Here is a 20699-nt window from a genome sequence, read left to right on the forward strand (position 1 = left end):
TATCATTTCATCATGCACTACAATGCAATAATAATAGGAAAAAGTGCACAAGACATGCAGTGCTGGCGACTCATCCTGAAACCACACACCCCGTCCCACCCCAGTCTGTGGATAAATTGTTTTTCCAATCTGTGGAAGCTGATCCCTGGTGCCAAAAATGTTGCGACCCCTGCTCTAGCTCAGGCACTTCTGGCCACGGCAGCATGATAGTCACATTCTGAAGTGTGTGTGCATGGAAGGTTAAGGACCGCTGACCAGGTTGGGGAGCAGGGAGCCATAAGGGCCCACCCATGTGTGGATTACAGAGCACGACTGCCTTGCCCCTCCTAAAATGTCCCTATGCTCATCCCAGGAATCTGTGAATGTCTCTCTCTCTCTCTCTATATATATATATATGTATATATATATATATATATATATGTATATACAACTATATATATATACGTATATATGTATATACAAATATATATATATATATATATAGTTGTCAGAAAAGTCATAATGTATCTTTCTCTATATTTTTTCTATGCAAAAATGAGTCATGACTTTTCTGACAACCACATTATATATTGGAGCTCTCATGACACTGCATTTCTCCGGCATCCCCCAGGGTCTCCCTCACTCCATCCCTCCTCACCTCCAAGATCTCCAGGTCCCCCAAGGCTTTTCTGTCTTCTAAGACTGCATTTAATGCTCTCCTCCCGCTGGAATGCAGGCTCTGGGAGGTCAGGGCCTGGCTCTATTGTGGCTCAGTGACTGTGGAATGAATGGGTGGGTCTGGAGGTATGAGGAAAGCCAGCTCTGCTGCACTGACAGCCTCCTGGACCTTGTGTCCTGGCTCAGCTTCCTCCACCTCCTGGCTCCTCCTTCCCCTCCACCATCACTCACTCAGCAAACATGTACCGAGCCGTGGTATGTGCCAGGTTTGACAGTCAGAGACAGTGTCACTGAGTAGACTCTTGGGGGCCTCAGGAAGGAACTGGAGTAGAATAGGAAGCCTGAGGCCAGCAGGTGTCCTGTACAGAGGAGGACGAAACCAGACTTCCACACTTTGATTATATTGTCTGTGGTACGAATCACCGAACACGCATGTGCCTGTGAACCAGCACACAGAGAACTGGAGTTTCTGCTGGCATTTCTTGGAAGAGGCAGCTCTGTACAAGGATGACCAAACACGCACGCTTGTGGCCATGGGTTCGAGTCCTAACTCGAGGCCTCAGTAGCTGTGCAACTGTGGGCCAGTCAGTTCCTCTTTCTTTCTTTGTGCCCTCATCTGTAAAACAGAACCGACCCAACCACTCCTACCCCAGCGCACGTGACTTGGATCATTGTGGCGGCAACCCAGTGAACTGGAAGGGAGGAACTGTGGCATAGCCAAGCCTGTTCAGGCCAGATCCTCGCTCTTGGTGTATGCCCAACCCACAGTGAATTCTAATACTGAATATTTTCTTGCCTTCTTTTTTGAGGGCAAAGGGTCCTTTGCTCAAATGCCGTAGCAGGTGCCAAAAATAAAAGGAAAGGATTCATGAGAGAATACGCTTGTCCATTGATGGCATTTTTCTGCTTTGCTTTGATTGTTTCTTTGGTTTTAGTGGGAGAATAGGTTAGATGGTTGCCGGGACCACAGTCAGGTTGAAACCACTGGTGGTGGGGATGGATGGCAGGTTCTAAAGACGGAAAGCAGAGAGGTGTTCACCTCTTGGAAACTGACAGAAGCATCCACAGGAGACACCTTGCTCTGCGTCCACAGTAGGAGACACTGAACTCTGGGAAGAATAAGGGGTCTTTGAGGACCCTACTGGCTGGAGCATGGGCATAGAGCTCCACCTTGGGGCTGGGGTCTATGGGGTGGAGCTGGACAGAGATTCAAAGTGGAGAACAAATGAGCTGGCCCCGTTGCCTAGTGGTTAAGGCAGCTGAATCCCACATGGGTGCCTTCGGATTGAATCCTGCCCCAATGACTTGAAAAACACTCAGGCATGTGCGTATGTGTGCCCCAAACCCCGAGACAGAGAACTGGAGGGGAAAGAACTGTGTCATGACCTCACCCCTTAGAAGGTACTTTCCTCCTCTCCCGGACTCTCTCTTTAGCAAGTGCACACTCCCTCTGGCAATGGAAGGAAAGGCAAAAAGGAAAAAAGGTAGATTCAGTGGGGAACAGCGAGGGTCCAGGGAGGAGCCCCCAAAAGATCACAGATCATTTATTCGCTCAGCCAGTAACTTTCCAGCACAAACTGCTGGCCACGCCCGTGCCTATAGCAGCAGTACAGACTGAGTGGGGAGTGATGGAGAGCTGCCATTCAAAGGAAGGCTGGGCTAGAACCTTAAATCCTGGAAGGTAAAGAGAGCCCTGAGGACCGGGTGGCGACAGCAGCAGAAGCACTGGTGGGATGACTTTCTCTCTCTCTCTCTCAGAAGAAATGACTACACTTTATTTATTTATTTATTTATTTTTGAGAGATTTTTGCTATAGGGCGCGTGCGCTCGCCAGACAGAGACAGACATAGAGGCAAAAAGTGAGAAATCACCCACCAGGGGGGATGGCCACGCCGCAATCCCTTCTCCTCCATTCTCCTCTCGGGATCTTGGGCACACACGCACACACGTCCCACGTGAGTTTTAAGCCACCAGGTCCGGGACACGAACCGCAGTCGACTACATGGGAGTCCAGCAACATAGCCATTACACTAACTGCTGGTCCCACTTCATTTATTTTTTTAAAGGCAGATTAGGAAGCCGGCATTCTCAACCCAAGGTTGGCCATCAGCGCCAGGTGGACTCCTGTCCTGATTTCTTTTGTCAGAAGAAATCTGACAGAAGACCCGCCCTCATTCTTAAACCATTTACTAGAAGGTTCTCCCCTCTGCCCAAACTCATAAAAAGATGTGTGAGCTCCGAGGTGGAGGGAGATGTGGCGTGTCTTCTTCTCCTGAGTTCCAGGGCCTGCACGCCTTCCCTTGCACGGGCAACGACGGGAGAGCTGGACTCGCCTCAGCACCAGCTCTTGCAAATCTCGCAGTCAGATCTAGTTCTCCCATTGGACCAGCTGCTCCTTGAGGGCACTTAGCAAGTCATGAGAATGTGAAGGAGTCACACCACTCAGAGCCCCAGTTTCCCCTCCTGTGAAACGAGGGGGTGGAACTCAAGGACTCTTCCCGCCCTCTCTCCCAGTCCAGGTCTATCTTCTCTACGCACATGGCACTGCGGTAGCATCAAAGAGCTTTATTGCGGGGTGAAAGAGAACGGAACCTGTGGTCTGGAGTGGGGAAAGGTACAGTCAAGCACAGACCATGGTTCCGAGGGCCCCTCTGGTGGGCCGGGTCTGATATCTGGGGTCATCTGTAGCCACTCACTGTCCAGCAGGCCTGGAATGACACTGCAGGCCTCCAGCTGGTTCTGCTGAGCTGCCAGTGGGGCCGGGGCACTTCTCAGAAGCGTGGAAGAGGGTGCAGGCGAGGTGGCGGGACAGGGATTGCATGCTCCCGCCGGGACATGGCACATCGCGGTGGTCTGGGGAAGGCCGAAGTGTAAGTGCTCTCTTGGGGGCCGGCCTCCAGTGCAAGCCAGCTCTGCTTCAGCCGCTCATAGAGGCCATAGTTTGTAGGGGGAGCTGCAAGGGAAACCAGGGTCTGGGTGAACAGGGCTTAAAGGAGGAGTATGGCCCCAACTGGCTACAAGAAAATGTTATGGGGGTCCTGAGATTTTTCCCAAGGTGCTCTACCAGGGACTGAGGCTGGCAGGGCACCTGAAGGAAGAACTAGCTCTGCAGGAGTCTCAGGTGGGGCCTGCTCCCTGAGGACCCGAGAGAGACCAGGTGCTGGACAGAGGCCTTGGAGAGGTTAGCCCTGGTGTGCTGGGAGAGGACCATGTGGGTTGTGCAAGTGATGTCAGGGGAACCCACACACCAGTAAGGTAGAGCGAGGGCAGCTCCTTCTCCTACTGATGGCCCTTTACGTGGACAGGCAGGACGACAGAGACAGTGGCGCGGTGTCCTCTGGTGGGGATGGGGGTGCTGGACATGCAGATCCGATCAAGGCAGGCTCCTGCCTGGATGCCTTCAACGTCTTTGACCATGTGTGGGACAGTGTCTACCCTCTTCATGTGCTCTACAAGCCCATAAGTGGCCCTCTTCTGCTCCTGCCTCACAACTTTTTCACTTACTGTCCCCTTCGCAGAAAAGTTCTTCCCCTAAATCCCTATGTCGCTCCCTCCTTCTCCGTTCAATTGTCCCCTCGAGAAAGACTGTTTCCCATCATTCCCAGAAGGCATTTACCCCACGTCTCTTTCTGTTCATCACCCATTTTCTTCTCGGAGCATAGGTCTCTGTCAGAAATGATTCTATTTGCTCAATTTGAAGTTACCATATTCATGTATGGTGTCTTATCTGTCTGTCTACCAGAACGTCAACTCCCTGAGGGGGGAAATTCCTCAGTGTTTATCAGTGCAGTGTTCCCAGGTGCCATGAGGTGGAACGCCACCTGAGGAATAGTCAGGCACTGCTCATCAAAGGAGCGGCTGTTGGGGAGCGTGGAGGCTGGTGCTCCCCGCCCCCTGTGCTCCTGGTAAACATGTGGCCATGCCATTATCCCAGGTGTCAGGAGGAGGGCAGGTGACCGCCTTAGAGGAAAATAGGACTTTTTCCCCTTTAAGGTCATCTTGGATCCTTCTGCAAGAGGAGGCACACCTTAGCCCTGTGCATTCGTGGACCCCTTACAGACTGACGCAGAGAAACCCTGAACCACAGAAGTACCGAGAAGTGGGAAGTCGGACTTCTCCGGCAGCCACAGCAACTTCTGCGTACTCCAGGTCCGGAGCGAGGGCAGGCCCGGGTTATAACTGTGCCGGTTGTAGTGGTCGTCGTACGTGCTGATCAGATAGCGGTGCGAGGGCTCCCGGTGGTGGGTGAGCAGGTGCTTGTACGGGAGGCCCTGGAAGGCAGACACCGTGGGAATGTCACTGATCAAAGCAAGGCATCCTCTTGGCCATGGATGGATGGAGACAGGACTGCTCCACCTGAGGGTCTGGTGGAGATGAGTCCTTCATGGCTGGCAGTGAGCCCTCAGGGCCACCAAATAGATGTCATGCTGGTTTGTCCCATGCTACTGCAGCCCACCTTCAAACATGCCCCAGTTCACTACAGTCAGTCCTCTGTGTGATCGGTCCCAGGCTATGCCAAGTCAGTTCCTCCCTAGAATGAACTATGGCGGCACATTAAATTAAAGTCCAGACACTAGGCCAAATGGGGGGAGCATGAGCCACTTCACTGCCAGCCCTTGGGATCTGAAATTACAGCTGTAGACTTGTCCCAAGCCTCGTTCATGCAAGTGTGTATTTCCATGACACGTGAAAGACGGCGAATACCAGCCCGACATCCGCGCCCTGTATTTCAATCAGATACTGTGGGAAGAAGCAGAGACCACGCCATAAATCACCTTCTCTTGCAAAGGATTTACGGCTGCCCCAGCTGGAATTAAGGGGAGCGGTTTCTTTGGTGGGGAGTTATTTACAGGGAGAAGAAAGCCATGTTCTCCTTACTCTGGGATGTTTGCCTGACTTGGTGCTTTTCCTAGGAAAGTCCTCGTGGTCCTGGGAGGGAACCCTGGGGACCCGGCTGATTTACAAGGAGGATAATGCCATTTTCCATGTGGTCCTCCTTGTCTGGAGCAGACAGGGAGGTCTGTGTCTGCTCTGGTCTGGAAACGCTGCCCCCAATATTTCACATTTGGCTCCATACATAAATCAGATCACAATGCCAGAGGGGGCCGAGGGGAGGGCCCCAGGCACTGAGCAGGGTTCCCAGGAGCTACACCACCAGGTGCCTGTGCCAGGGAAAGCGAGTCGGAGGCTTTCCCATCAGCAAAGGAAAGTGCTGAGGAGGCACTGCAGCAGGAAAGGAGGGAAGCCAAGAGGGACGGTCTTGCCTTTTTGTTTGTTGGTTGGTTTGGTTTGGTTTGGGGCGTGGCCCTGCTTGTCTCGATTGTGTACCTGCGATTTTTGTTCTCACCTGGTATAGGTATAAGGCAGGAGAGAGGGATATTAAACATGTAGTTAGGGTAAAGGCCCAAGATGGAGACACATAAGCTGTACCCATGATGGAGTCACAATGGCTAAGTTTTTAACAAAGAGCTGGCTGCATTAGGGCTCAAAACAACTACTGCTAAGGGCAACTGTTTCTATTTGCTAAGTACCTTCTAACAAGCAGTGCAGGTGATATGTTCTAGGACCCCACAAAGAATGGGGTGATAAATCACCACACCACCCTGTCACTATTTCCTGAAGCCCGCTTCCTTATCAGAGAGCCAGCCCATGCTTAGACTGCTGAAGAAACCCCTCGCCTCAGCTCCTCCTCGGCAGCCCACTTCCAGGAGCCCTCTCTGCTCAGAGAGCTTTCCTCTCCTTCAATAAACCTCGCTTTGCTATCCCCTCCTGCGATCCAAGCTTCTAATCCTTTGTGACTGCAATCCACAAATCCTGCAATGGTAAGGTAACAGACTTGGAGACAATAGTGTTGTTTTGTTTTTGCTAAAGCTAGTAAATGCTCGCCACAGAGAGAGGAGAGAAACACACACACCCTCCCTGAGGAATAGCCAAGCTTCAGTTTCTTCTCCTCCATCTCTCCCTCTATTGACGATTTGGGGCATGCATGTACATCATGTGCCGGGCATGTTTCTTAAGTCACTGGGTCTGGGACTCGAATAGTTCAGTTGGCCAGGGGATCCAGGGGTCCTAACCACCAGACAATAAAGCCAGCCTGGGACAATTGCCTCAGAAAAGAGTCTATGGCAGTTCCCAGGAGGAGGGGCAGGCCATGTTCTGCAGGGCCACAGGGCAAAGCTCCAGGCTGGTTAGGAGGTGGAAGTGAGGAGAGTGCAGGGCCCAGAGCCTTTACTGTAGTTTCTGTGGGCGGACAAGCAAGTTTGAGAAAGCTCAGGATTTAACAGTGTGAATAATGTCGGTGAGCTCTGGACTATAGGAATGAGCTCTAGTTGTCCAGCGCTTGACCCTGAGTGATATGAGACAGAGGGAATGTTGGCATGGTGTGGGAGAATTCGATCAAAGAAGCTGCTGAGGAGATGGGCTTTGGGTAGTTGGTTTGCCTATGAAAAGTGTGTTTACAAGCAAGTTATTCACTACCTCTTAGCTAACTTTGGGGTAGTCTCTCTGATTAGCAATGCCCCCACAATGTCAAAGCATTGTAAGATACAGAAAATAAAGCACACAGTTAATACACCTGCTTAGGGAAAAAGTATGGGAAGGAGTGCTCCCTGGGGGGTGATAAGGCCATCTATCAACTTGGAGAACAGACTCAGTATTTGCCTGAGAGGGAGGAGCATAGAGTGGTGGTGGGAGATGAAGAAAGAAGCTGCCTAGGAGGAGGAATGCAAAATGATGCCAACAGGAGAGCTAACAGAGTTGAAACAGCCTCATGGAAACAGTCTGTGTCCAGGGCCTGGGCAGGCAAGTAGGCAGTTTGAGTAGAAAACATTGAAATAAATATCTCATTGTTTGGTGCTCTCGCTCTTTCTTACTTGTAACCAGACTTTGTTTCTGTGTGGTTATCCATTAGGCAGGGTTTGGAACAGGTCCAAAGATCCTTAAGAAAGGCTAATGCAGTGAGAACAAGGCTAAGTACCTTGCGTACACTGATGCTTGAAGACTGGGAGCCCCGGATGGCAGGTTCTAATTTTGACTGGCATATATGAAAACGCATTTGTGTCTTCAGTGCCCACTAAGGTCAGTAGCCCTGGAGCATAGACATGCCTTGGAGTTGCCAGCTCAGCACAGGCCTGCCAGTGCAGTCCAGAGATGCCAACACAGTTCGAGAATGCCGGCGGAGTCCAAATATGCTAACATGGTCCAGGGACTCCAGCGCAGTCCAGGGATTCAAGCACAGTCCAGAGATGCCAGCACACAGCCGGAAATCTGGCACTATGTATGCTGGCATGGAGCTCCAAATTCAGAAGAGACATAGTCCACTCTGGACTATGAAATGGGATCTGAGGACATTCTTTGCCTGCTTTGCAGAGCAGCCACCTGCTTGGTCCCTTACTCATGAGCCACAAGGTGCTGGACAAGAATCGCACCAACTCTGAGTGCTGCACTGAACAATCTCTTGGATCACTTCAAGTTCTAAAATGCTCCGATTCCTAACGATGCTCACTGCCTTGTTCCATACTTTCCCACTCTCACTCCAAGTTTGAGCAGGTATGCCGTCAGGTGGGGTGGAGTGGGGAGACAGAAATCACCTCCAAGAACAGCAGGCTGGTGAAAGAAGCAGCTTAGGGGAACCCACAGAGTGTGGTGGGGACAGAGCACAGCTGTACACCAGGTGGGTGAGTCCCTACAAGCTTGCTCTCCCTAGGGGTACCCGGTGGGAGGCGCCCACAGGGATTAATGTAGGAGATGAGGGAAAGACCAGGATCTCTGAGCCTCTGACACTCTCTTGCCCTCCTTGGGTGGGGGAGGCATGGCCTGAGGTTGCAGGACTCTGCTCCCTGCTCTGAACACAATGATACACGCACACAGGCACCCATAAATGAGGACAGTGTATAAATGGTCCTCCACTTGGGGCACAGATGATGTAAAACTTTGTTCATCCAAACATCACACCATTGCTCTTGGAGAACCTGTGTGAGGCCTTCGTTCGAACTGTACCTCCTGGTTATTCTTTCTCACAGCCTTTGTCTGCATTTGTTGCAACAGCATGACACAATTCAGGTGCTAGGATTTGGGGTGAGGTGGAGGAGAATACTGCCGGCTTGAGACTAGACACATCATCTGCTACTTGGGGAAGTAAGGATTAGAGCCAGACTGGGAGGTTATAACTGAGACTCCTTGGAACCAGCAGATGGCATAATGGTTACATCACTGGACTCCCACATAGTCACCCCTGCAGTTCAAGTCCCAGACCCAGTGATTTAAAACTCATGCTAGGCATGTGTACGTGCATGCCCAAAATCCCGAGAGGAGAATAGAGAAGGAATTGCGGTGTGGCGAGCACATATGTCCTCTAGCCCACCCTCCACCCCCCCAAAAAATAAATAAGCCAGCTCTTTAGAAAAATAAATAAATAAAAAAATAATAGAGACTCCTGTTTCCCCAGAGGGGATGGAGCCTATAAGAAGCTGACTGGTGGCCCCTGAGCCTCTTACCTCCACTCTCCTCTTCCCATACCACCTGGAGATCTGGTCTGGTCTGTGGCCTGGAAAGGGGACAAACTCTTTTCTGTAAATGCTTTGTGGTGTCTTCTCAGTGGCTCGGGTGAACTAGAAAAGACCAAATATTCAGGAGCTCCTCTGAGATGCCACTGTCAAACCTCTGTGGATCCCCTTCCCTCCTGGGTCATTGGAAGAACGGCAGAGAAAAGGTAAGTAGGACCCCCGGACCATGCTGCGCAGCACAGGAAAGCAGCTTGCTCGGGGGCTGGTAGCCCGTATCCACATCCTTCCGAAAAGCTACGGTCAGCTCACCTGGCCCCCTCTTCCTGGTCTCAGCCCATTTCTGTCTCCCCTTCTATCTCCCTGGCCCTCTCCCCTACTTGTCTCCTCTCTTCCTTTTTTCCTTTGCACCTCACTCTCCCCAATTCCACTTTCTCCTCCTCATTGTATTATGTTTTCTAATTGATTGTCTTAAAACTTAATAAGGTAAAATACACACAACATAAATTTGACCATTTTAGCCATTTTTAAGTGTACAAGTTCAGCAGCATTAAGTACGTCCCTACTGTAGTGTAGCTAGTCACCGCCACCCATCTCCAGAACTCTGTCTTGTTAAACTAGAACTCTGTTCCCATTAAATACTCCCCCTCTCCCCTCCCCTCAGCCCCTGACAACCACCATTCTACTTTCTGTCTGTATGAATTTGCCTATTATGGGTATCCCAGAAAAGTGCAGTCACACAATATGTGTACTTTCATGTCTGGCCTGTTTCACTGAGCACATCTTCAGGATGCACCCATGTGGTGGGATGTGTCAGAATTTCCTTCCGTTTTAAAGCTGAAGGACATTCCATTGCACGTGTGTGTACCACATTTTGTCTCTCCATTCTATTGGTGAGTACTTGGGTTGCGTCTGTCTTTAGGCTACTGTGAATAATGTTGCTATGAATGCAGATATGCAAATCTCTTTTTGGGTCCCTGCTTTCAATTCTTTTGGATATACACCCCGAAGTGGAATTACTGGGTCTGGTAATTCTAAGTTTCCGTTTTTGAGGAGTTTTCCAGAGCAGCTGCACCATTTTACATTCCCAACAGCAGTGCATAAGACTCCCTGTTTCTGCAGTCCTCAACAACACCTGGTATTTTCTCTTTTTTTGACAATAGCTATCCTAACGAGTGCAAAGAAGAATCTCATTGTGGTTTTGATTTGCATTTCCCTAATGATTACTGGTGTTGAACATTTTTTCGTGTGTTTGTTGGCCGTGTGTATCTTGTTTTCAGAAAAGTCTATTCAAGTCCTTGGCCCATTTTTTAATTACGCTCTTTCCTTTTTGGTTGAATTGTAGGAATTCTGTATCTATTTTGGACAATAATCCCTTATCAGATATGTGATTTGAAAGTATTTTCTGCCATTCCATGAATTGCCATTTTACTTTGTCAATATTGTTTTTTGATACACAAAAGTTTTTATTTTGATGAATTCCAATTTGTCTTTTTTTATCTTTCATTGCCTGTGCTTTTGGTGTCATGTCCAAGAACTCATTGTGAAATGCAATGTCACGGAACTTTGCCCCGTGCTTTCTTCTAAGAATTTTATAGCTTTAGGTCTTACATCTAGGCCTCTGATACACTCTAAGCTAATTTTCATGTATGGTATTAGGTAAGAATACAACTTCATGCTTTCTCTTATGGATTTCCAGTTCTCCCAACACCCATTGTTGAACAGACTGTCCTTTCTCCATTGAATGTTCCTGGAACCCTTGTCAAAAATCATGTGACACACAGCTAGCAGGTGTTGGGGAGGCTGATTCCACATGGCTGACTGCACGGTTTGAGTTCTGGACCCAGCAGCTGAAAAACACACTGGGCACCTGTGCATGCATGCATGCCCAGATCCCTAAAGGAGGGAGAAATGAAGAAGGGATCATGGCATGCCCATCCCCTGTGGACATGCTTTCTCATTTTTCTCCTCTCATTCTCTCTGGCAGTTTTTTTTTTTTTTAATTGACATATAGGCAAGCATTTATTTCTAGGCTCTCTCTCTTGATTCATTGGTCTATGTAATTGTCATTACCCCAGTGTCACACTGTCTTGAGTGTTGTAGATTCGTAGTTATTTTTTTTCCCTTTTTTTTCTTTGCTATAGGGTGCGTGCGCTCGTCAGACAGACAGAGACATAGAGACAGAAAGCGAGAAATCACCCCCCAGGGGGGATGGTCACGCCGCAATCCCTTCTTTCCATTCTCCTCTTGGGATCTTGGGCACGTACGCACACGTGCCTGGCGTGAGTTTTAAGCTACCGGGTCCGGGATGCGAACCGCGGTCAACTATGTGGGAGTCCAGCAACATAGCCATTACGCTAACTGCTGGTTCCCATCGTAGTCAGTTTTGAAATCAGGACATGTAAGTCCTCTAACTTAGTTCTTTTTAAAAATTGTTTTGTTTATTTGGGGTCTCCTAAGATTCCATATAAATTTTAGAATGGATTTTTTTTTATTTTTCCTAGAAAAAATGTTATTGGGATTTCAACGGGAATTGCATTGAATCTATAGATAGCTTTGCATAGTATAAACATCTTAACAATAGTAAGTCTTCATCCATAAATGCAGAATGTTGTTCCCTTTCTTTATGTCAACTTTAATTTTTTCAGTAGTGTTGGGGAATCTGGTATATCTCTTTCATCTCCTCAATTAAATATATTCCTAAGCATTTTATTCTTCTTGATGTTATTGTAAATAGAATTGTTTTCTTAATTTCCTTTTCAAATTATTAGTATATAAAAACATAACTGATTTATTTTCATTGTTGTCTAGTTTTTGCTATAGGGTGTGTGCACTTGCCAGAGAGAAAGGGGGTGGGGAGGGGGTGTTGAGAAGTCACCCTTTAGGAGGATGGGTAATCACACCACATTCTCTTCTCCAATTTCCTTTCAAAATTTTGGGCACACACGCACACATACCCAGTATGTTTTTCAAGCCACTAGGTCTGAGACTTGAATCACTTAGTGGCCATGTGCAGTTCAATTGCCTAATATACCACGCTACTGACTGGTCCCATAGCATAGTTTATCGCTGTTGATTTTGTTTCCTGAACCTTGCTATATTTATTATTTTTTTTTCTTTTTGGAGAGGTTTTTACTATAGAGTGTGTGCATTCACCAGAAAGGCAGAGAGAGACAGAGAGACAGAAAACGAGAAATAACCTCCTGGGGGGAATGGTCACCCCGCAATCCTTTCTCCTCCATTCTCCTCTCGGGATCTTGGGCATGCATGCACACATGACTGGCATGAATTTAAGGTACCGGGTCTGGAACTCAAACCATGGTCGACTACATAGGAGTCCAGCGACATAGCCATTACACCAATTGCTGGTCCCACTATATTTATTTGTAAGTTTTAACAGAGTGTGTGTATGTTTGTGTGTGTGTGTAATAATCTTTAGGGTTTTCTACCTATAAAATCATACCATCTAGAAAAAGTAATTTTGCTTCTTCTTCCAATGTGGATGCTTTTCTTTTTCTTTCCTAATTACTCGGGCTAAACCTTCAAATACTATGTTGAATAGGAGTGGCCAAACCTCTGATTTTATCAGTAGAACAAATGTGCTCAGTCATTCACCTTTGAGTATCATATTAGCTATGGGTTTGTCATATATGTTCTTTTATTATGTTGAGGTAGTTTCCTTCTATTCCTAGTTTGTTGAGTACTTTTATCATGAAAGAGAATTGAATTTTGTCAAATGCTTTTTCTACATCAATTGAAGGGCTCATGTGTTGCTTTTTCTTTATTCAAAACACTTTCATATTTTGGGAACCAGTAGTTAGCGTAATGGCTATGTCGCTGGACTCCCACGTAGTTGACCGCGGTTCGCGTCCCGGACCCGGTGGCTTAAAACTCACGCTGGGCGCGTGTGCGTGCATGCCCAAGATCCCGAGAGGAGAATGGAGGAGAAGGGATTGCAGTGTGACCATTCCCCCTGGGGGGTGATTTCTCGCTTTCTGTCTCTATGTCTCTCTCTGTCTGTCTGGCGAGCGCACGTGCCCTATAGTGAAAACCTCTCCAAAGGAAAAAAAAAATTTTCATATTTTCAACCATTTTCACGCTCCAGAAATAAGTCCCACTTAGTCATAGTATATAGTCTCATTTTCTTCTTCTTCTTCTTTTTTTTTTTGAGAGATTTGTGCTATAGGGCATGTGTGCTTGCAGGAGAGGCAGACAGACAGAAAGCAAGAAATTAACCCCTGGGGGGATGGCCACATTACAATCCCTTCTTCTCCATTCTCCTCTTGGGATTTTGGGCAAGCATATACATGTGCCTGGAGTGAGTTCTAAATTGCCAGATTGAACCATAGTTGACTACATGAGAGTCTGGCGATGTAACCATTAAACCATCTGCTGCTCCCTATCATCTCTTTTATATGCTATTGAATTTGGTTTGCTAGTATTTTCATGGGGATTTCTGCATAATTATTCAGAAGAGATATTGGTCTGAAGTTTTCTTTTTTTTGTTTTTAATTTTTTTCTGTTTAGTTGCCAGAAGGCACGTAAACTTGGCGAGAGAGAGAGAGAACACCCCTGAAAGCACCCCCAAATGGGCAATATATCATTGATTGCTCTTTGTTCTTTATAAAAATAAATGGCCTTTGAAAACAGAAAACAATATGCCTTGACTTTTCCAACCATCCAATAGCACTCTCTTACTTAAGAATATTGGTAATTATTTCCTACTTTCATTTTAGGTATTTTGAGTCTTTTGTCTTTTTCCTTAGTCTGGCGAAAGGTTTATCAATTTCATTCCTCTTTTTCAAAGAACCAGCTCTTGATTCAATTTCATTAATCTTTTTCAAAGAACCAGCTCTTGATTTTTGTCATTTTTCTATTCTCTATTTTACTGAAATCTTCTCTAATTTTCATTATTCCTTCCTTCTGCTTTCTTTAAGCTTAGTTTATTCTTTTTATAGTTCGCATAGTATAAAGTTAAGTTGCTGATCTGAAATATTTTTTCTTTTCAAACGTGTTTACAGTGGTTAATTTTTCTCTTAACACTACTTCAACCACATCCCTTTGGTTTTGGTATGTTGTGTTTTATTATCATTCGTCTCGAGATACTTACTAATCTTTCTGTAATTTATTTTTTGACTCATTGGTTTTGTTTTTTGAGTTTTTTTTTTTTCCATGGGGAATTGGGCTTGCTGGAGAGGAGAAACAGAGGGAAAGTGAAAAATCGTCTTCTAGAGGGGGTGGCCATGCTACAACCCCCTCTCCTCCATTCTCCTCTTTGAATTTTGGGTATGCATATACACACACCCAAGGTGATCTTCACGCTGCCAGATCCAGGACTCGAACCATGGTTGGCCATGTGGAAGTCCAATGCCTTAACTACTACATCACCTGCTGGCCCCAATCCATTGGTTTTTAAGGCATGCATTGTTTCACTTCCAATTTCTGGATTTTTCTGTTTTTTTTTTTTAACTGCAATTAATTAATTAATTATTATTATTTTGGAGAGATTTTTTGCTGTAGGGTGCATGTGCTTGCCAGAAAGACAGAGCGAGACAGAGAGACAGAAAGCAAGAAATCACCCCCTGGGAGGATGGCCATGCCACAATCCCTTCTCCTCCATTCTCCTCTCAGGATCTTGGACACTCACGCACATGCGCCTGGCATGAGCTTAAGCCACTGGATTTGGGACTTGAACCACGGTTGACTAAATGGGAGTCCAGGAGTGGAGCCGCGGTTGACGAAAGGGGATGCCAGCAACATAGCCATTACGCCAACGGCTGGTCTCAATTCTGTCCATTTTTGCTTCATGTATTTCGGAGCTCTGATATTTGGCAAATATACGTTTATAATCATTACATCTTGGTAAATTGACACTTTTATCAATATATAACTTCCTTCTTTGTCCCCTAACAGTGTTGTTTGAAGTTTGCTTATTTCTTCCATGAGAGAGAGAGATAAACAAGCACTTTCAACAGTATGCACTCCGTGACCCACCCCCAGTCCCAACCAGCCCAGCTCATGGGTATGCACCCAGCATGCTCAGTGAGGTCCTGGGATGCAAACCCAGCACCTTCCCCAGTGGGTCCAGTTGTGTTACTACAGTGTCATCACTTGGCCGTAACAGTTTTTAACTGAAAGTCTATTTTGTCTGATATCAACATAAGCTGCCCCTGTTCCCTTTTGGCTACTTGTCGCATGGCATATCTTTTCCTATCCTTTCACTTTCTTTTTTTTTTTTTTTTTTTTGTAGAGGTTTTTGCCATAGGGCGCGTGCACTCACCAGACAGAGAGAAACAGAGAGACAGAAAGCGAAAAACCACCCCCCCAAGGGGGATGGCCACGCCGCAATCCCTTCTTCTCCATTCTCCTCTCGGGATCTTGGGCACGCACACACATGCACCCTGCGTGAGTTTTAAGCCACCGGGTCCAGGACACGAACCACGGTCGACTACATGGAAGTCCAGCGACATAGCCATTACGCTAACTGCTGGTCCCCCTATCCTTTCACTTTCAACCTACATGTGTTTTTAGTTCTCAAGTAGGTCTCTTGTCTGCCAGTCTATGCCTTTTGATTGATGAGTTTAATCCACTTACATATAAAGTCATTACTGATAAGGAAGGACTTACTTTTGCCATTTTGTTACAGATTGAATGTCCTTTATTCTAAATACTTGGAACCAGAAATATTTCTGATTGCAGATTTGATTTTCAGATTTTGGGATACTCGCATATACAGAATGAGATATACTGAGGACAAGACCCAAGTCTAAACATGAAATTCATTTATATCTTATATATGCACCTGACACACCTAGCCTGAAAGTAATTTTGTACATTATTTTTGTATTGTGACTTTTTTTCTTCATCCTGTCAGAATTTGGGATATGCGTACACATACACCCTGCATGTTTTTCAAGCCATCAGGGCTTGAACAGTACAGTTGGCCATGCACGATCAGGCTTTTATTTATTTTTTTTTTCCTTTTCTTTTTTTCCTAAATTTTTCCAGAGGGCACATGCACGGGAGAGAGATGGCGGATGGAGGCATGAGAAAGCACTCCCTCCATGGGAACCGATAATACTACAACCCCTTCTCCTCCATTTCTCCCTCTTCTTGGGATTTTGCTCAGTGTTTTTGTTTTGTTTTGTTTTCTATCCAGGTCCAAGACTTGAACCATACAGTAGGCCATGAGGGATCTAGTCAGTTTAACCACCATGTCATAGGCTGTCCCCAAGAGATCTGGCTCCTTAACCACAAGTCAAAAAGCCAACCCAGACAATTATTTCTCTTTCAGCACTTTAAATATATTACCCTACTACTTTCTAGCCTCCAAAGTTTTTGCTAAGAAATCTACTGATAATCTTATTGGGGATCCCTGTACCTGCTGAGTTACTTTTCTCTTGAGCTTCAAAGATTCTCTTTGTCTTTGGTTATCAGTGGCTTGATTATATGTGCCAGTGTGGTTCTCAGATTTATTCTACTTCGTGTTCATTGAGTTTCTTGGATTTACTCCATGTACTATATCCATGTATTACTCCACGTATAATACTCTGCATATTATATTTATTTATTACATGTATTATATCCATGTAGTTACTCAAATTTGGGAGCATTCAGCCATTACTTTTTCAAATAATCTCACTGCCCCTTTCTTCCTTTCCTCCTTCTGGAATTCCCTTTGTCAATATTTATCCATTTAATGGCATTCCATAAATCCCTCGGACTCTGTTCACTCTCTTCAAGTTTGTTTAATCTTTGTTCTACCTGTTTGAATCTGCTGTTGAAGCCTTCTGTTGAATTTTTCAGTTCAGTTATTATAGTTTTCAGCTGGAAATAGTCTTTTTATTACCTTTTAATAATTTCTCTCTCTTTTGGGGCCGGCAAGTGGCATGGTGGTTGAAGGCGCTGGACTCCCACATGGCCGACCACGGTTCAGGTCTCAGATCTGGTGGCTGGCTTTCTCACTTCCTCTCTCTCTCTCTCTCTGTCTCTCTCTGATCAAACTGGAAAATAATAAAGATAATAATAATGAATAAAGTTAAATAAAATAATTCTTTAAAAAAATAATTTCTCTTTTGATAATCTCATTTTGTTCAAATATTGTTTTCCTAGTTTACTTTAGGTTTTTTTGTGTGTGTGTGTGTTTTCCTTTAGCTACTTGAACATATATTTAAGACAGTTTTTAAAAAATCTTTGACTAGGACTTATGCTATGCTACTTCAGAAAGAGTTTCTACCACTTTATTTTCTTCCCTTGAATGATCTTTTCCTGTTTCTTTATATGCCTAGTAATTTTTTCTTGCTGCTGTTATTGAAAGTTGGGCATTTGAGTGCCAGCAGTGTTGTGTTTTAGGTGTTTGATCACACGTAGCCAACTCTGCAGTTCAATTCCTGGACCCAGCAGCTCAATAAACACAACAGGCACATATGCATACATGACCAAAATCCCCAGAAGAAAAGGGAGAAAAGACTGTGGTAGGGCCAGGGCCCCTGGAGCAGGGAGTGAATTCTCACTTTTCCCCTCTCTGTCTCTTTTGGGCTAGTGCTTGCATTCTATGGCAAAAAATCTATTAAAAAATGAAAGAAAAAGAAAAGAAACAAACAAAATTGGGCATTTGAAAAGCAGCCAACTTTCCCAGTCTTCGTGACTAACTCTGTGTAAAGAAACACTTTTTTAACTAGCAGATTACGTTCTGAGACTTGGATTCAGCCCAGCATGAAAGTTTAAGGTATTCTTAGGTTTTTCTGGGCATACATCTTGCCTGGGTCTGTGCATGCTTTTTGCAGTTCCCCCATATACATGTCTGCTTATACATGTATTAATTTCCCAGTCTCACCTTTGCTTCTTTTGGGGGCCTTAGCTATTCTACTGTATTCTTCTACCCATGATCTCTTGCCCCAGACATCTCCAGTTCTATAATCTTCTGGAAGCTTTCACTATCCATGCTTGCCACTGCTTTCCACTGATTTTTTGCAGCCTACATTATGAACTGTGCCACTTTCCCCCAGCCAAACTCCATGTCAGGTGAAACAAAGAACAGCTGCTCAGGCAGCCCCAGCAGGCTGGACTGTTGGCCTATGCCCTCCGGATTGAGGCAGGAAACTGCTGGGCTACACTTGCCCCAGACTGCAGACCACACCATGCTTTGCTGGGGAGAGGAGTAGGGAAAAGGCAAGTAAAAATGCCTATAGTTTCCTATCATTTCGAATGTGGCCTTTTTTTTTTTTTTTTCTTAAGTAGAGGTTTTAGCTATAGGGTGTGCGCACTCGCCACAGAGACAGAAAGAAACAGAGAGACACAAAGCGAGAAATCATCCCCAGGGGGCATGACCACTGCACTCTCTTCTCCTCCATTCTCCTCTCAGGATTTTGGGCATGCATGTGCACATGCCGCCAACATGAGTTTCAAGCTGCCGGGTCCAGGACTCGATCTGCGGTTGACCATGTGGGAATCCAGCAATGTAACCATTATGCCATCTGCTGGTCCCAAATGTGGCCTTCTCTTACTTGGGCATTTATTCAGTTGTAGATGTTTGACTGTTTTATAGTGTTCTTGTAACATTTAGCCAACTTTTTAAATGTTTCCATGAGGAATGAAGACTTGGGGTTTCTTAGTCTACCATTTTGCTGACATTGTTCCAAATCCACTCCCTTTATACAATCTTCTCTAGGTATAAGACCAGTCCATAATATCCCTGAGTGTTGCATTAGGCATGTGAAGGTATTACTCTGCTTGTCTGTCTTACTCTTGCACCCTCCTTTATGCACACCTATTTCCCAAACAAGGTCACCTTCAGTTAAAGCTAATGATGGCCACAGGCCATGTCTGGCCAGAGGGGCGGTGAATGCTTTCTTGAATGCTATTGTTCTCTATGAAAACAGCCTTCTCTGGCTCTCAGAAGTCACTATAAGCCTTCCTCGCTCTTCCTTATACCCAAACTACCATTTCTATTTCTCCATGTTCTTTTCCTTGTCCGTTTCCAGAGAAAATATGTGGATCCCAAGATGTCTCTGCAAAAGTGTAAGTGGCTCAGTCTTGCTCGCCAAAAAACAAAGTTACTCAATTTTAAGTAGGCCAGTTCAGACAAAGTATTTTCCAATGGCCTTTAAATCACAGGGGAACAGCAAGAACTTATTTATTCTGTTCTGAAAGCAAAAGTTAAAATGTACAACCAGGGCAAGATTGAGGAACAGGTTCCAGAGAACGTATATCTCTGGCCATCATGCCAAGAGTAGCAGTCCTGCCTCAGCAGGTTCCACATCCTGAGAATGGCTAGGCCAGGGAAACCTTCTTCAGGCATTCTTCAGGTCAAGGCACAAAGGAATTGGGGACAGGAAATGTCCAAATGCCTAGAAACACTCCATTAAGAATAGCACCGATAGGAACTAGCAGATGGTGTAATGGTTAAGATGTTGGACTCCCACATGGTTGACTGTGGTTTAAGTCCCGAACCTGGCAGCTTAAAAAACTCATTCCAGGTGCATATGCATGCGTGCCCAAAATCCGAAGAAGAGAATGGAGGAGAAGGGATTGCAGCATGGCCATCCCCCCATGGGGGGTGATTTTTTGCTCTCTGTCTCTCTGTCTGTCTCTGTCTCTCCAGTGAGCCCCCACACCCTAAGGTAAAACCTCACACACACACACACACACACACACACACACACACAAAAGAGAGGGGGAAAAACAAGAATATCATCAAGAGGCACAACTGTATTGACATCTCTTCTACGATGTGTTAGCGAGAACGGGGGAACTTGATGATAGCTTGTGTGGACTCCCCAGTATGAGCACAGAGACCACATGGCACATGCCCAAGATACAACCATCTGCTGCCCTGATTGGAGCAGTGAAGATCTTCACTTCTCCCTCTCCATCAGCCTCCCTCTGGACCTTCTGGCCATGCCCTCTCCCTCCTTACCTTCCTCCTCTCTTCCACCCAGTTTCCAGTGAGCACTCGGGTTGAATACTTGGCCTCAGTCTTCCAGCTTGGAGTAGAGAATGACTGTGGGTCTACTGCTGTCAAAAACATGGTAAGGATTTGCCCAAATTTCTTTGACTTGACACAGTTTAAGGTTATGTGAATGGGGGAGGTGTTATGAAGTGGCTGAATTTGGGGTGTCTTTTTTTCTTCCCAGCTGCCCTCCTGAGGGTGTAGCAGACAACGCCGTGCTACCTTCAAGGAATAAAAAGGCCCCAAGAGTCCACTCTCAGCCTCCAGGGAGAGGTAACGGGATCTTAGATTCTTTATTGTTGACTGTCTCCATAGTGATAGACAGTGGGTATAAATACTCTCTGTAAGGGAACAGCTGATTCTGCAAGAGAAAAATGGACCCAGCAAAAACTGGTTAAATCAACAACCACCACCCCGGAAAGCAGTAACTGGAAAGGCCTGGTTTCTGTGTTTCACCCCAAGAAAGGCATTGTCCTTGCTGCATATTCAAGGTCAAGGCAAATTCTACCACTGAGTGCTTTTGTGCAAGGTTTAAGCCTCAGGCTCTGTTCACTGCCTGCCTTCCACTTTGCCCAAGGGGCTTCCATGAA

The 20699-nt window shown here is 46.0% G+C and overlaps 1 protein-coding gene across 1 annotated transcript; it reads right to left on the reverse strand.

Annotated features, from left to right (window-relative positions):
* Positions 1–3342: 3342 nt before the first annotated feature.
* On the reverse strand, positions 3343–20397 carry CFAP107 (cilia and flagella associated protein 107). The gene is made up of 4 exons (XM_006145280.1): positions 20077–20397; positions 9153–9266; positions 4751–4928; positions 3343–3610 (listed from the first exon to the last, which is right to left on the reverse strand). The coding sequence occupies exons 1-4, from the start codon at positions 20185–20187 to the stop codon at positions 3429–3431; spliced, it is 585 nt and encodes a 194-aa protein (XP_006145342.1). The 5' UTR covers positions 20188–20397; the 3' UTR covers positions 3343–3428.
* Between the last annotated feature and the right edge of the window lie 302 nt (positions 20398–20699).

Source organism: Tupaia chinensis, unplaced genomic scaffold (assembly GCF_000334495.1).
Source record: "Tupaia chinensis unplaced genomic scaffold, TupChi_1.0 Scaffold000146_1, whole genome shotgun sequence".
Taxonomy (NCBI): domain Eukaryota; kingdom Metazoa; phylum Chordata; class Mammalia; order Scandentia; family Tupaiidae; genus Tupaia; species Tupaia belangeri.